The following is a 16,291-nucleotide window of genomic DNA, read 5'->3' on the forward strand; positions in this document are numbered from 1 at the left end:
AAGACAGTCTCTCACACACAAACAAAATATTGTAACTATATAGCCTACTAGGTAGGCAGTCTCTCTCTCTCTCTCTCTCTCTCTCACACACACACACACACACACACACACACACACACAGACTGAGTCACACAAGAGGGTGCTGTATCCAACAAAATCCGAGAACGTTAAGCCAAGTTCATTCAGACCATCCTAAGGCAACTATATGGGCTCATACCATCAGGATCTTTCTATTAGAGGACAGTGACAGTGAGTATACTTGTCTACTCTGTTCTTTTTTTGCTGTATAGCTTTATCTCTTCATCATATGAGGATATTTTGTCTTCCTTCTTTCTCAGCACATCTTCAGATCTTCTTTATGTAAATAGGTTGAATTAAGGTAAACTGAGTGGCATTAACTGAATCCACTCTATAATTCTGTGTAGTTGTTTTTGTGTGTGCAGATATCAACATTTGTGAACATTTGTGAACAGTTTATCACAATAACAGTTTTTATTATAGCACATTAAGGCAAATATGTTATAATGGATATATAATATATTCAAAACATATTATAGGCTACATATATAAAAAATATTGATACTGAATATCTAAATTATTTTCTATATAAAGATTTAATGCCTTAAACATTTTAAACATAATGAAAATGTAATATTTGTGTATTTTTAATATTATATTAAAAATAAAAATATATTCTGTTGATGTAACATCATTAGATTGTGACCAAAAAAAAATCAACATTTGTTTTTTAATGTATGTTCCTTTTTATGCTGAACTTATAATTCGTTTTCCCTTCTATTTGTAATATATTTGTGTATAAAATCAGATTTGAGAATGTGTTAAGGGGATTGTTCACCGAATCATTTATTCACCCTAATGTTGTTCCGTACCTGTATGAATTTCTTTCTTGCATACAACATTAAAGATGTTTATTTGAAATATCCATCTAATGTTTGGTAACCACAATTTTTCAAAATACCTTCTTTCGTGTTCTGAGTAAATAATGACAGGATATTCATTTTTGGATGAACTGTCTCTTTAAGGCAAAGAACTAATGAAATACACAGTGATGCAGAACAGCTGTTTTAAGTTCAAGATGCCGAAGAGCTGACAAGATACTAAACAGGCTATACCAAACCGATCTAGGAAAATAAAGGAGCCACACCTTATGCGTGAGCGTTTAATGTGTGAGAGTAGTTACTTATTTTCCAACCACACAAGTAAAAAATATTGGCAACAGCATGGGTGACAATGTACTATTTTATCATGATAGCATATCATTGCCACATTACATCACCCTAAAGGTAGCAAAAACAAGTGCGAAGAGAGATAACTGATGTGAATGTTTAATGCTTTTTTCCTCTCTAGACATTGATAATAATCCTTCAGAAGAACATGTTGCTGCTGAATAAGTTTCCTGCATGGCTCTCTGCATTCGCTTTGCTTTTGCTGACTCAGGAGCCTGTCTCTACATCAGAGGTCACGGCCTGTGGAGTTGCGGGTAAGCTTCCTGGCTGATTCCACTTAAATGATAAAAAAAAAAAAAAAAAAAATGGCACAATTCCAGACTTCTGCTCATTCTGTAGAGTGCAAAGAGAGTCAAACATGACTTTTATGTATAAGCTCTAATAGACTCTTAAGAAGAACGGCTAAATATAACCCTCTTTAAAAGGTTCCATATAATGAACCAGCTTTGAAAGTGCTATAACAATCTTTTACTAATAGTTTATTTTCATTAATATCTGTTTTATGTTTTTTAACCCTTTCTCTGCCTGGTCTTTTTGTAGCCTCATTTAAAAAAAACGTCAGTTAGGTTGTTTATCAACATGAGAAATTGTAGTACAAATTACTGAACAGTTAGTTAGATTAATAAATGATCATTGACAGTGAACATGAATAAATACACCAAAAAATAATACAAAATAGAAACAATGAAGGCTAAGTTCCACTGAAATATCTTCACAGTCATCTATGATGTCTTTACATCAATCCAAACGTCTGTATTTTGGTAACTGAGTGGCAGTTTCTCTCTGCAGATTATGAGGCTGTGGGATGTGACAGCATCTGTCTGAGTATAGGGATACATACACTGTATGAGTTTAGAGTCACAGTGTGTCTCTTTCATTTGTTTAAGTAAAAGCAATTACGTTTATGAAGCCTAAAATGGACCGTATGTGAGCCCTTCACAATGCAAAATGCAAAAACTAATGGGATGTTCTTGTGACTGGACATGTTTATGCATAAACTCAAGTAATAATTGAAAAAGTGATAAGAATATGGATCATAAATTCAAAATCTCTGTCACTAACTTGCCTAGTGGAGAAGAGGAGAGAATTATCCTCAACTAAGCTTGGTAATAGCTGATCACTAAATAAATAAATAAAAGAAAGAACCGTAAACTCATACTAAGCAAATAGTTAATATTTGATAATATTTATTTAATACAGTCTACATTGTATTTAACATCTGTGACACCATTTCCTTAATGGCCAGACAGGGAGGCTTTAGCATGACTCTGTGTCACAGATCACTAATCATTTCACAGCTGTCAAACAAAAACAATTATGGGATTAGATAGAATTTAGAATTCTAACTGGATGTTTGTTGCAGTTGCTTGGTCTGTCTTCAAGCCAAGAGTTGTTAGTGCAGTCAACATTGTTCATAGACACAGTTTTTTTTTTCCCCCACAGTGGATCCACCTGCCAATATTGAGATAACAGACCCTGGCTTCCTGGGTTACCTCAGTATCCACTGGACTCAGCCAGCCGGCCTTCAGAACCTTACACTCTGCAGAGTACGATACCAACTCAGATACTATGACACCTATGAGGAACGATGGAGGGTAAGAATCCTCGAGAATTCACAGAAAACACCACACACAGTCTCATTTGTTTTCCTTTCAGCACATAAGCATTAAAACATGTTAGTGTATTTTTTACTTCATGCATGCCACACATTACTAAAGCTTTGTTCAATCTTGCTGCTCTAGTATTTAACCATTTTTGTGACTCATTATCAGCCAAATGCATGTTTCTTTCTGAAGTTTTGTACTTGTTATACACTTCAGTAAAAATGCATTTGTCTCTGTTCATAAAAGTCCTACACAACCACTTAGTAAACTAAAGACAGTTTAATGTTCCGTGGAACTCCTTAAGATTCAGTCTGAAACTCAGTCAGAGCCAAAAATCTGGGTTTCATTCAACGCAAGCCCTCAGAGAGAACAACTCCCTGTGGGTGATGTACTTCAGAGAGACATATTTGTTCTAAAGCATCTTCAAAACATAGCAGCTTTTCATGCCTTATGTATACTGATATTATGCCGTTATTCTTACAAACATAGTGCTTTATGACTCAAAATTTCCCTCTTTTTGTGTTGTACAGAGTGTTCGAACTGTCAAGCTGACTTATGCTGCTCAGTTTGATCTTGAGAAACCAGTCAGGGTGAGAATACTCACTGTGCTGAAGTGTGCCTGTACCAATGGGACAGAGGTCCAAGGGGAGGAGAAAGAGTGGGTCTACACACCTGAACCTACAGGTTAATATTCAAAACCTATTCCACCCAACTGAATCGAGTAAGAGCAAAGATTATCCGTACATAGTGTATTGTGATCGCAAGGAATCTAACTGAAGCCCTAATTTATTCCTTACATTTATTTATTTTTTTCCTCTAAAAATGGTTACTTTTGAAAAACATTTTAAAGACAACCAAAGACTCTAACATTCGTGGTACAAAGTAATAAATAGAGACTTTTAAAAAATTTTTTTTACAAATTGCAGGTCATTTCATTGTGTTTGGAGATCACGTTGAGTTACTCTGTGATTCCTGTTATTGATACTTTTGCTGGCAAAAATATTCATGGCTGGTGGGAAATAGAGCATTTCTGCAATCACGTTGGTATCTAAAAATATGTGCTTTTTTGCGAGTATCTGATTGTAAGCTCCAGATAATGAAATTAACAAATTCTGAAAAAAACATCAGACAGACTGCACAGGAAGGCTCAACAAATATCAGCAAGGCCATGCAAACATACTGTATTTGCTAAATGCTGCATTCACGCCATGTCGTAATTACTGTAATTTAAAGATGACAACATGTGGCTTTTTACTTGGTGGATTCACTGTTATGATTGGTCAAGTTGCCTGTCAATCAAACTTCCTGCAAAGGGCCAATTCTCTGGACTTTTAGACGTATAAATTGATTCTTTGAATATAAGTAATTACACGAAAATGTAACCACATGCACTGGCATACTGTATGTGAATATTTTCCACTTATCTGTTTCCAGCCTTTTCAATCTGAAGTGTATTGCATAAGCAAAATACCAAAAGGAACATAAAAAATAGGAACATGCTAGTTTCAGCACACCCATCTGGAATCTATTACAGAAACATTTTCATAATAATAATGTCCAGTTTTCAAGAAAAGTGTTTTTGAGGAGTGGACCAACAGTTGCATGAGTTAGATTGAGTCTTTCTATGAAATGATCAGCTGAATCTCATTGTAGGCCTAACTGTCTGTTGGATTACGTTACCTTAAATATGATAATAACTGCAAATTGATTGAACTTGAGGATTATTGTCATTTAATGTAATAATTGTTATCACCTGTTAAAATAAACATGTTATCACCTATCTCAGGTGTGGCGGGATCACGAATAAGAGATTTTCACTGTGTCTACTATGGCAAGGAGTACATGGAATGCACCTGGGAGTCAGGACCCATCCAACCTCCAAATTCACAACACTACCTCTATTACTGGTGAGCACTTCCATGTGAAATGCTGATTACAAACACCATTAAAACATTCCAAAGCTTTCACAGATGTATTGAAGGCTTTTTCACTGTCTGCGCCTCAGGGGGAGCAGAGGACAGGTTGAAGCACAAGTCATTTTACTTGAATGTACTGAGTAACCTTACAGAGTTCAGTGTTCAAATGCCAAAGCTTCTGCTGTTTTATCTGTTCCATTGAAAAAGAAACGATATGCTCACTAGAGTATACAGTACACACATTTGGTTTTGGCAAAGTTTAACATAAGCCAGTTTGGTTGGTGGTCATGGTTGAAACACTAGGATCTGATCACTGCATTCCACTGCACTACAGGTCAAGACAGGACTGCTTAGCTGGAACGAGCAAGTGTCTAGTCCTTTCTGTAAATTTATGTAGCGGGTCAACAGAATCTTCAATCTGATGTTAAAAATACGATTTACGAAAATACGAACCCAAACATCTGTTCATACTCTGAATATAGACATAGGTCAATCACATGCGTCATTTTATTTCTAATGATATCTAATGATGCATATAGAAACAAACAAATCATAAAATAAGTACACTTAAAGACTCAACTTGATGAGTAAATGTATATCTGTTCTTCCAGGCACAGGGAAATGGATGAAACAAAGGAATGTCCAGAATACATCATATTATCTGAGGATCGAAGGGGATGCCGGTTTCCTCGAGAATCCCTCTTGGAGTTCTCTAAGTTTAATTTATGCGTAAATGGATCCTCTTCAGCAGGAAGTCTGAAAATGGCCTACTTCTCTATTGAGGTCCAAAACCATGGTAACTACAGACTGCTTCATACCTGATAGAACAAACTTCACAATGAGTCTAGAAACTGCAAAATCAACTAACTATGGACATATGGTCTGAATCGATCATGAAAAAAAACATATTCCTCATTTTCTTCTCATTTTCTTTCTCTTGCAGTAAAACCAGCAGTGGTCTCCTCTGTGCACGTGTCAGAGATTGATGGAGAGCTGAAGTTAGATTGGTCACCACCTAGTGGTCAGGTGCCAGAACACTGCTTGGAATATGAGGTGGAGAGCAGCACTACGATGGAAAATGGCAAAGAAAAGCAGGTATTTTAATTGTTATGTTTTTCTTTCTTCTATCCAGTGCAGTTAGATGATTAAAATCATCAATAAATAGTAGTAAAAATAAAAATGACAGTAAAAAGCATTATCCTCAGCTCTACTTTTCATGTTTTTGTGGTTGTTGCATATTTCAGGTGTCTCATATTCAGGGGTGCAAACTTGTCACCTTTAGGCGAAATTCGCCGTTTTCACGTTGAAATAGGTCATTCACGTGAATCGTGTAGATCTGTAAAAAAAATAAAATTAGGGTGGGGGTCGTATCTGCGAGTCATCTGTGTCACGTCACCTATAGCGTTTTTTCCCGTTAACAAAGGAATGGACCTGCCCAACTCTGTCTCTGATTGGCTTACCTTAATGTTCTTTCCCTCAACCAACCAATCTCACTCCTGAAGCATAACTTTTAGATGCTGCAGGCAACTGTCCATATTTCCAGAGGCTACGTAAAACATGAAGGAACATGAAGGAACATGAAGGGGGGGGGGGTTTGTCACCTTTTTCAGGACTGAAATTTTAAACATGCAGTTCAGATTATAGAGCACTCATGAGCTGATAAGAATCTGACATATTAGTTAAGGGAAACATCCAGAATGCCTTCAGGAGAGGGACCGAGGAACACTGATGACAAGACTCTCAAAGTAACATTCAGTAATTTGTAAACAACACTTGTCGACATGAACAACTGCCATTCACTTGCATTTCATTCTGAATCTTGGCATGCACTGTCAAACCAAGATTTAATTTAGCTAGTATGCCAATACAAACAGCAAAAAAGAGCCAAGAATTCAGTCTGTCAAAAGCATCCATGAGGTCTTTTTTCCCCTTTCAGGAAAAGATGGCTCTTCAGAATTTAGAGGACACATCTTACGGCGTCCAGAGAGAGGTGGAAAGTCAGAAAGCCTGCTTTCGAATCAGATCAAATGTGAACAGGTACTGCGCAGACGGAGGATTTTGGAGTGACTGGAGCCAAACAAAGTGTACAGGTTAGACCTATTGATTTAAGAGTGTTCTGTCATTCTGATCTTGTATAACTTTTATAATTGATGTGTTTATGAAGATTTAAAGATAGCAGTTGTATTTAATGTGCTCTTTTCAGCTCTTGAAAATATTTATGGTTAACACATCCAAAGATGTTAAAACATCAGAAATGATCCGTAGATTGTAAATAGTCCTTTCCATTTTAAACTTCTAATGTTAGTTTGATCATTCGTGTCTTTTCCCTCCTGTCACCATCAGAAGATAAGGAAACTCAATACATCCCAAAATGGACATATCTCAGTCTGGTGGGCCTGTTGGTCATTGGCATTGCTGGAGTCATCATCCTCTGTCTTTCATTATGGTCATTAAAAAAGCTGTAAGTATTTGGCCAAAAGATTTATTAATAAATAAACAAACAGATGCACTTACAGGTTCTTTGATAGGTTAATTCTTCATTGATTTTACATTGACTCTAAAACTCATTTCTGTTCCCACAGTTGCATAAAAAAGACCAACAAAAAGGATGCCCTCTATACTTTATACAAGGAGAAGGTCAACGCAACCATGCCCACTATCCTCAGCCCCATTTTCAAGTGATGCTCCCTATGACCTGCTATACTGAATTACCGTTTAGCTGTTCTAGACTGCAGTAAAAGCACACTACTCAAACATGTGAAGTGAGACTTCAACAGCCTTAAAGTGATAGCTGATAGAACCAGTGGTCTTGTGGAATAGGTATGTGGAGACCTAAATGAACCAAAGCACTGACCCGAATGTATTCTAGACACTATATTACTATGTGATGTCTTTACGCACATATCACGTGTTACTTAAAGTTACTCAAAGATTTTTCAAATACCAATGATCTTGCCAGTTTAGCCAATTATTTTTCAACTGTCAATGATCTTGCCGATTTTGCCAATGATCTTGATATTTTAGCGAATGTTTTTTTTCAAATTCCAATGATCTTGCCAGTTTAGCCCATGTTTTTTCAAATGCCAGTGATCTTGCCAATGATTTTTCAAATGCCAATCATCTTGATATTTTAGCAAATGAGTTTTCAAATTCCAATGATCTTGCCAGTTTAGCCAATTATTTTTAAACTGTCAATGATCTTGATATTTTAGCCAATGTTTTTTTTCAAATTCCAATGATCTTGCCAGTTTAGCCCATGTTTTTTCAAATGCCAGTGATCTTGCCAATGATTTTTCAAATGCCAATCATCTTGATATTTTAGCAAATGAGTTTTCAAATTCCAATGATCTTGCCAGTTTAGCCAATGATTTTTCAAATGCCAGTGATCTTGTCAGTTTTATTTTCCTGTCAGTTTTTTGCTGTTTCACTTTGATGTATGGCTCTTTCAGTATTTGAGTTTATTTTACTCCTGATTACATAATGAAGAAATCAGGAGTAAAGGGTACAACCATACCACTACAGTGTGCACAGATATGCAGTTGCAGAACATATTTTCATTCTTGTTAAATTCCTAATCATCAAAGCCATTCCTGTTGATCATCATCACTTCCTGTGCTGACTAGACCTGGTGAGTATGTATGGTGATGGTGATGTTTGGGTGGGTCATCACACAGTATAGTACAAATGACGCACTGCATTACCTCCAAGAAAAAGGGAGTCGCTTTATTCATAGAATTATCGCTCTTGCAACAGTAAACCAACTTACCGATGTAATATTGATGGATCCTAGTGTGGTATCCACACCCTGCTTACTTGACTCAACTTGCCTAGAAATAAGAAGTTATTAAAGGGGTAGTCAGCATTTACTCTCCCTAATGTCAATAGAAACCTGTATGTCTTTATTTAGTCTGTGAATCACAACAGAAAATGTCTGAAAATTGTCCCAGTGTTTTTTTTTTTTTTTTTTCATTCAGTGATATTGTTTTGGACCCTGTTTACTTTCATATATGGACAAAAAAAAATATCTTGAAAATATCTTATTTTGTGCAGTTTTTGTGTTTTGTCAAAAAGCCTATTGTTTGCTGGCCAGTGTGTAGCAGATCTTTATTTGAGCATGTCTAATTCATTTATTGAATTACGTATTTTCATTCTTGAGTATTTCATTTGCACCATTTGTGATCTGTGATATTAAAAAAAAAAAAAAGAAATTGAAAACAAAATGAAAATGAATGCAAATTTTGTAACACTGAATTAAACATGAAAAGACTGAAGTAGTATTTTCTTATAAAACATGCTTTTATTTACAACTTTTTATTTACAAGCTTTTATTTTTTTACTGTGTAGCAGTATATAATAAATAACTCTTTGTTAAGAGTATCTCCATGTTGAATTCAAGTTGGGCCACTTATTGATATTGATATGATGTCAAAAATGCTCTAATTGTCCCAAATTCATCCTAATTTTGTATCAAATGTTTCAGTTGTGAAATTGTAAATGTGTATAAATAAATAAATCTTGTACAATAGTCCATTTGTGTTACTATAACCCAAGCAAGTATTCGTGCAAAAGCCTGCCTGGAACTTAAGATCTTAACACTTAAGATTTATTAGATTTTTTTTACCGCAGTTAACAGTCATATTTGCTTTAAGTATGCAATTTAAATTGACTGACAGCAGTGAACATTATCAGTGAAGTAGAAAAGCACACCCTCCTCATTGAAACACCAAGTTGACTTGAACAGATAAAGATCATTAATACTGTTATCCTCTATTCAACAATCTAACGATATCAACCTTGATAATCTCCTAGAGCTATAGTATTCACTGGAATAAAGAAAAAGAAACAAGTCATTTCCAAGGAAAGCTGCATATCAACCTTGACCACCAGCAAGCATGACAGTGCCACACACAGGTGGCCATTCATCAGAAAGTGAAAGACAAAAACATCAGTGACTCAAAATGAGTCGAAGGTGAGCAATCCAATGTGAATACCACATTACACTCACCACGTATGATTTGATTAATGAGCTCAACAATAAAAAATGAATGCAGAATAAATTGCTGAAGATGATACATGCACCTGTAATATCCTGTAGTGGAGGTACTTCCAGAATACCATATCCCAAACACTGCAAGACACACAGCTTGTGAAGAACCTCAGTGATGCCATTGTCTACAGCATCTACCAAGAGTCACACAATCAAACTCTGAGAGTTGTTCAATAAATTAAAGAATATCTATCACTATCAAACACAATTGTGAATTCTACAAGCACAACTGTTTAGGTGTATCTCCTCTTCCAGTAACCCCAAAAGTCATTCTCCAAGTGACCCCAAGGACCCAAGAGAATTCAGAAGCTGTCTCTGTAAGGAAGCTTCAGATGACATGCCACAAGTTGACCAAAAAAATGTGAACTTGCACCACCACAATGCCGTACTTTGAATGAATAACTGAATTCGGAAGCAAGGCCTGCTGTTGACCTCTAGATCCTCTTTCCAGTAGATAAAGCCACTTAGCTGTATGGAGCTGTAAGCATTTCCATGAGATCATAATTAATAGATTATTTAAAAATCAAAAAGTGTCCATAACATGATTCTTTTTAGATTTACGTGTTTTTTGAAAAGTTGAGCATTGCAACCTAAGCTCATGAATACAATAGCCAATCAGAAGCATTTGAAATAGGCTAGTCGTGACAAGCGATCTGAGCTCAATGTAAAAATGAGTTACGTTCATACAGATTCGATGTAAAAAAAAAAAGTGCTGAAGATATCTGGTACCCAAAAAGAAAAAGAAAAACTCTTCTCAATAGGCTACCACTTAAATCTCCAGAGTTTTGTTAAGCCCGAGCTTTCTGACTGACTGCATTCATGCAACCATGACGATCGAGAGCACTTAGCCTACTTTTTTATTTCCTGAAAAGGCGGAATGATTAATGATTATTCGAATAAATCAGGCCATTGTTAACTAAAAACACATTAAATAAAATGACAAAATATAATTGTTTTGCGGGTCGTCAATGATATATTTAGTGTTTGCCGGAAATAATCTAATTCTCGCTTTTCTGAGACTGCTACGCTTATATGGATAAGGCCTCTAAGAATTCTTTATGTAGGCCTACTTCAAAAAGTTTACTGTGACTTGAAATGCCAGGCTAGTTTAGCTGGCATTTCAGATGGATAACATGAAAACACACAAAGAAACAGTTTGACGGGCCGCCTTCATCTTATTTATAGGTAAATTATGCAGTTTATTTAGGTACTTTGTGTAGGAATAAATGCCAGCTTAATCTTGGCTATTGAAAAGGGGATGAATTCCTTTGTTTACACTTTAAGCGTATCTCCCTTACCAAAAAGTAGTACACTTCAAATTTATTTTCTTAAGTATACTTAAGTAAACTTCAAGTATACTTTATGTAGTAAATATACAAATATCAGTGTACTAGTAGTATACTTGTAAGTGTTCTATTTAAATACTCATTGGGACTAAATTGGCCCACTTTCTAGTATATAAAAGTAAACTTTTAAATATAACAGTAGTAAACTTTCAGTACATAACTAGTTTAAATCAAAGTTTTTTAGCTTGTACTGCAACTATACTAAAAGTAAACTTATAGGTATACTGAAGGTTTACTAATTAAATACTTGTAGTAGCATTTTTAGTACACTTTGAAGTATAGTCTCAGTAAACTACTAGTTTAGTAGTTTTATACTGCAAGTATACTCGTAAGTTTTCTTTAATATATTTTGTTATATGAATATCTGAACATACAAAAAACATCAAAAGAATGAAAGGGTATCTGCTTGTAAAAAAAAAAACATTTTATTCTAGATTCATGAATTCTTTTTTTAAACATTTGAATGTGGGTAAGTTTCATAAATAAAAAATAAAGCAATAAACAACATTTTGAACAAAAAGTTGAAAAAAAGACTATGAATTGGATTCAGAATGATAATCAAAACGTAGATGGAGGCGATCAACACCCCAAAGCTTGACAGTCATTATTACCTCTTCATTGGTCGACATTTTATTCCATAATGTTACACCGTTTTGATGCTGTTTTATGTAATGATCAAGTTAGATTACATGTGAATTTGAAAGAAGCTGTTGTTTAGGTTTCTTCTTCGCTTGTGTTTTTTGGAAATTCTGTACAGATGTGTACTAGCGTCCCCTACCATATAACAATGAAAACACGGATTCTAGGAGCGCAAGTAGGCTGTAGCTCAAATATATTTAGACTTTTTCTAAGTATTAGTCAAGTATACTTAAAAATCATTTTAAGTATATTTCTGAGAAGTACATAAAGCCCATTTCTGAGAAGTACATAAAAAGTAGACTAAAAGTATACTTTCATATTTTTTTTAATTTAAAAGAAGTATACTAATAGCACACTAGAATAAACTTATTTTTCGTAAGGGCTGTCACACCTGAGTAGTTTTGAATCGTGATGAGGCCATTTCTTCCAGAAAGGGTTAATCACCCAAAACGTCCAGATTCGGCAGTTTTCTTAAACCCGCTCCTGCTGAATTTTTGACCATTGCCGCCTGCTCCCGCGATTTTCGTGTCCACTCCTTTAAACATTCTAATATTGTGTATAATTTTGGCGCATCTGGGAGCCGCTATCTGTGCTGTTTACTTTCACTTTCGATTTCGCGATCACACGCACTCTGTGTAAAGGGAGCACATCTTACAAGATCAGATATAATGAGCTCAGGATCTGTTGAGATGCTCAAGCATGGTCTTGTCAGTCATCTCTCCTTATTCTCGACCTGTGATCAGTCAAATCTGACTCCTGCAGCTCTTGTTGGATGCAGGGTTGCCAAGTCCGCGTTTTTACCACAGCATTGGGCTACTTTTAAACTGTTGCCATGGGATGATTTTCCCAAGTGGGTTAAAGGTTTGAAATATTGCATAAATTGCATTTGACTGAAATGCTTGTATTGAAATATTTTGCATTCTACCTATGATAAAACTTTCATGGACTTTTACATTACACTCTCTATTCTAATGCTAATTCTAATTTGATCTGCTCTTTAAAACTTGACCCTCTAACATTTGCACTCTGTATTCTATTTCTATTCTAATTACTTGTTTTATTTATAAAGAAAAAAGAGCCTCTAACACTAGCATTCGCTATTCTTTCTCTATACTTTCTACCTATTTTATTTTTTATTTATTATAAATAATGACCTTCTAACACTGTTCTATTGACTTGTTTTATTTTTTATTTAAAAATGACCCTCTAACACTAGCATTTCCTATTATTTTTCTATTCTATCTACTTGTTTTCTTTTTATTTATTATAAAAACAAAATAAGCAAAAAAAACAAAACAAAAAAAAAAACTGGCTACATATACTGTTAGGCGAAGCCCCGCCCATGTCCCCGCCCCCTACCGTCCTCTTTTTGGAAAACTAAAATATGGTCACCCTATTGTTGCGACGTTTCACAGGAAACCAGCGCTTTTCTGTGGGTGTGAAACAAAAAACGCTTATGATATATGCGTGGGCGTGATATGTTAAAACAACTTTACCCACTAAATTCCTGTTCTGTAGCCTACTCTGCTGTTCAGTCAAGTTCTACATGTATCTATTGGGAGCTCGTTGTGTGCTTGGAGGCAGTGTGTCATGCTGGATTAGAAAAAGGTCTTTCAAAAATGTTGCAACAATGTTAACAATTCTCTACAATGTAATGATGCAACATTAACATTAGATTTCATTAGAATTACTGAAATAGCGAAACCATTCTTTAACATTTGCCCGGGATTGCGTACTTTTGGCTGTAAATTGTATATTCTATGTTAGCACTGTGCATAATTTATTTAAAATTTGAATACACTTATTGATTTAAAGAATACGTGTATTCTGCTCTACATAAAGAATATGCAGATTCACACATTTTAATGTAAATGATACTAATCACGATTAAAATATTAAGGAAAATAATCGATGGTCTTATACAAATGTCACAAGCCCAGTAAGCGTGTAGTTGATGATTTAATGGTAGTACAACGAAATATTTGTTCTTCATTGATGTTCAAGGGCTACAGCACCCTCCGTTGGTGACTAATTATATAAACCATGCAGAGAGCTCACTGGACCAGTTATTCTTATTGGTCAAATTTCTGAGGCTAGTTTAGGTAGCCTACTGGGAATGTTGCTGTCAGTTGAGTATGACAGCAGGGGGCAGCACAGGACAGATAATGTGTCCATGTTCATCACTTCACACCCTAACCACATGAATCTTAACGAATCTGTAATTTTCACAGTGGTCATAACTCAGAAGTCATTTAGTTGCATGAAAAAATGCTTTTGTTTTGGTTGATTAAGCTTCAAATCCACAAAATAATAAGCATTGTATTTTCCGGTTATTCACGTTTCTTTCTAGGCTGTGGCTTGTTCTGGCAGTTGTTGTTGTTGTTGTTTTAACATGAGTGCCATTGGAATTTCTATTATGTAGTTCTGGTTATTTGCTCAGCCACTAGAGACATATGTTAAATCGTGTAATGAACAAACCAGGAAGTGTGAAGGCAGGATGTAGAAAAGGAAGGAAGGGGAGGACGAAGGGGTGTCAGTAATAGACGTAGGAGTTCTAGGGTTTGCAGATGTTTTTCTTGTGTATTATTTTTGCAATGATTACAATGACATTCCAATGCACCTCTGAGAACAGTGTCGTTTTTTTTGCTTGAAAACACTTTTCCAGCACCAACCTAATAATAAAAAACTAAAACTAAAAAATAAATCCACTGTGTCTGAATACTCAGGTTCATAATGTGACATGATGTACTTATTCAGGACTACTCATTTCAAACTTTTGTTTATACTGTATGGAAGTTAGTTTAAGGTAACATTGTAATGGAAGCAGTGAAATATCTTTTCTTCTGTTTTGTGATGTACACCCAGGTGAAATGGATCATTACTTGTACAGTCCATTGGTTGTTGAGTAAATAGAAGCAGATCTGATAGGAGCTTGGCTGGTTGTAAGAAAGGGGCAGGGTTTAAGCAAACTAAATGTCTGGAGAAGTCTGGCATACAACACCAGAGAGAAGTCTGTTGGTTCACCAGAAGATTAAGTTATGGCATTGAAAAATGACCATATGCATGGATGAATTGCTCATAATAAGATCAATAACATGCATTTAGAAAACAGGGGAAGAAGAAAAATAAATAAATGAATAAATAAATAAATACACACATATACAGGGTAAGTGTGCCGTGTGGGTGGGCTGGGTCTCTGGCCTAGGCTGCACCATACGTCTCACTGTTTTAATGCATCACAAAATAGCTGAGACATATACATGATTAAAAAGGAGGAGAAAAAAGAAAGAAAACAAACAAAAAAACATACAGGGCAAATGGGCCGTGTGGGTGGGCCAGGTTCCTGACCTGGGCTGCACTACACGTCTCACTTTTTTAATGCATCTCAAACTAGCTGAGACATATACATGATTAAAAAGGAGGAGAAAAAAGAAAGAAAACAAATAAAACAGTTTGTTTTTTTGTTTTGTTTTGTTTATTTTTTCTTCTCTTTGTCTTATATGTTATATGTTTGGTCCATGGGGTTATGTATTTGGTACATGTAAACATTGTCACATTCTTTACTTGCATAATAAAAAAAAGAAGAAAAAAAATGGGGGAAAAAAGAAAAAAAAGAAAAAAAGAAAGAAGAAAACAGGGTAAATTTCCCTTTTATTCCTACCTCAATTTAGAGACTCTTGCCAATGAGCGAAATGGTGATCAGCGTGGATATGTACAGTATGTGTGTGTGTGTGTGTGTACATGTCTGTATTTGAGTGCGCAAATATACCATAACACACTTAAATTATCATTTCTTCATAATGATTTGAATGTTAAAAAAAAAAACTCATTCTGAAGGTATGGAGGCAAATATAAATTGTGCCTACATAAGATGTTTTTTTTTATCCTTTTTATCGCTTTTTGTCATTTGTATAGTTATTTTTTTTAGTAGTTTTATAGTTATAGATTGCTTCTAAAATGTGGAGAAAAGTCTAATGAAGAATTAGAGTAGATTTAGAGTCTGTGTGTCTAAACTTTTTACTGGTTCTGTGTTAGTCAGGATGAGATAAAAAATTACAGGCCATGTCCATGCCTTAATTTATTTTGCACATAGATTGTTGCTATGGTACTACTGGTCTCTGGACTGAGTGAGAGAAAAATAATGATGGTAGGAAAAAAGCTAAACCCCACCCTCAAGTGCCACCTCCAATTTTCCCCATGTTTTAAAGCATTTTGCAATTGCTGTGGCATTTCGTGACATTGCTCACATACAAGATCTGCCCCTCTCTCACTCCCTCTTTTTCTTCTTCTCAATTCTGTTTTCTTTCTTTCACAACTAAAACCTAATCTTTGTCATCAAAAGCAGAAAGCACACACTAGATAAAGAGATGACGTGAGAAATATGTTGGGGTCAGAAGGGTGAGAGAAAAGCTGTTATCTGGCATCTGGCAACTGCCAGCATTGTTACATAACTCTCGGTGGCAGAGAAACTAAGCAAAGGCTGGAGCACAAC

General features: G+C 35.4%; 1 protein-coding gene across 2 annotated transcripts; it reads left to right on the top strand.

Annotated features, from left to right (window-relative positions):
- Positions 1–113: 113 nt before the first annotated feature.
- Positions 114–11,015, top strand: il13ra2 (interleukin 13 receptor, alpha 2). 2 transcript variants are annotated; one of them, XM_058774593.1, is made up of 10 exons: positions 114–249; positions 1,369–1,501; positions 2,691–2,842; positions 3,382–3,535; positions 4,638–4,758; positions 5,379–5,563; positions 5,711–5,862; positions 6,704–6,857; positions 7,114–7,228; positions 7,350–11,015. In XM_058774593.1, exons 2-10 carry the CDS (start codon positions 1,396–1,398, stop codon positions 7,447–7,449), a joined length of 1,239 nt encoding a protein of 412 aa, XP_058630576.1. In that variant the 5' UTR covers positions 114–249; positions 1,369–1,395; the 3' UTR covers positions 7,450–11,015. The 2 variants fall into 2 exon arrangements, with proteins under 2 accessions (XP_058630576.1, XP_058630575.1); XM_058774592.1 differs by having other exon boundaries at positions 7,111–7,228; positions 7,350–11,014.
- The last annotated feature ends 5,276 nt before the right edge of the window (positions 11,016–16,291 follow it).

Source organism: Onychostoma macrolepis, chromosome 05 (genome assembly GCF_012432095.1).
Source record: "Onychostoma macrolepis isolate SWU-2019 chromosome 05, ASM1243209v1, whole genome shotgun sequence".
Lineage (NCBI taxonomy): Eukaryota > Metazoa > Chordata > Actinopteri > Cypriniformes > Cyprinidae > Onychostoma > Onychostoma macrolepis.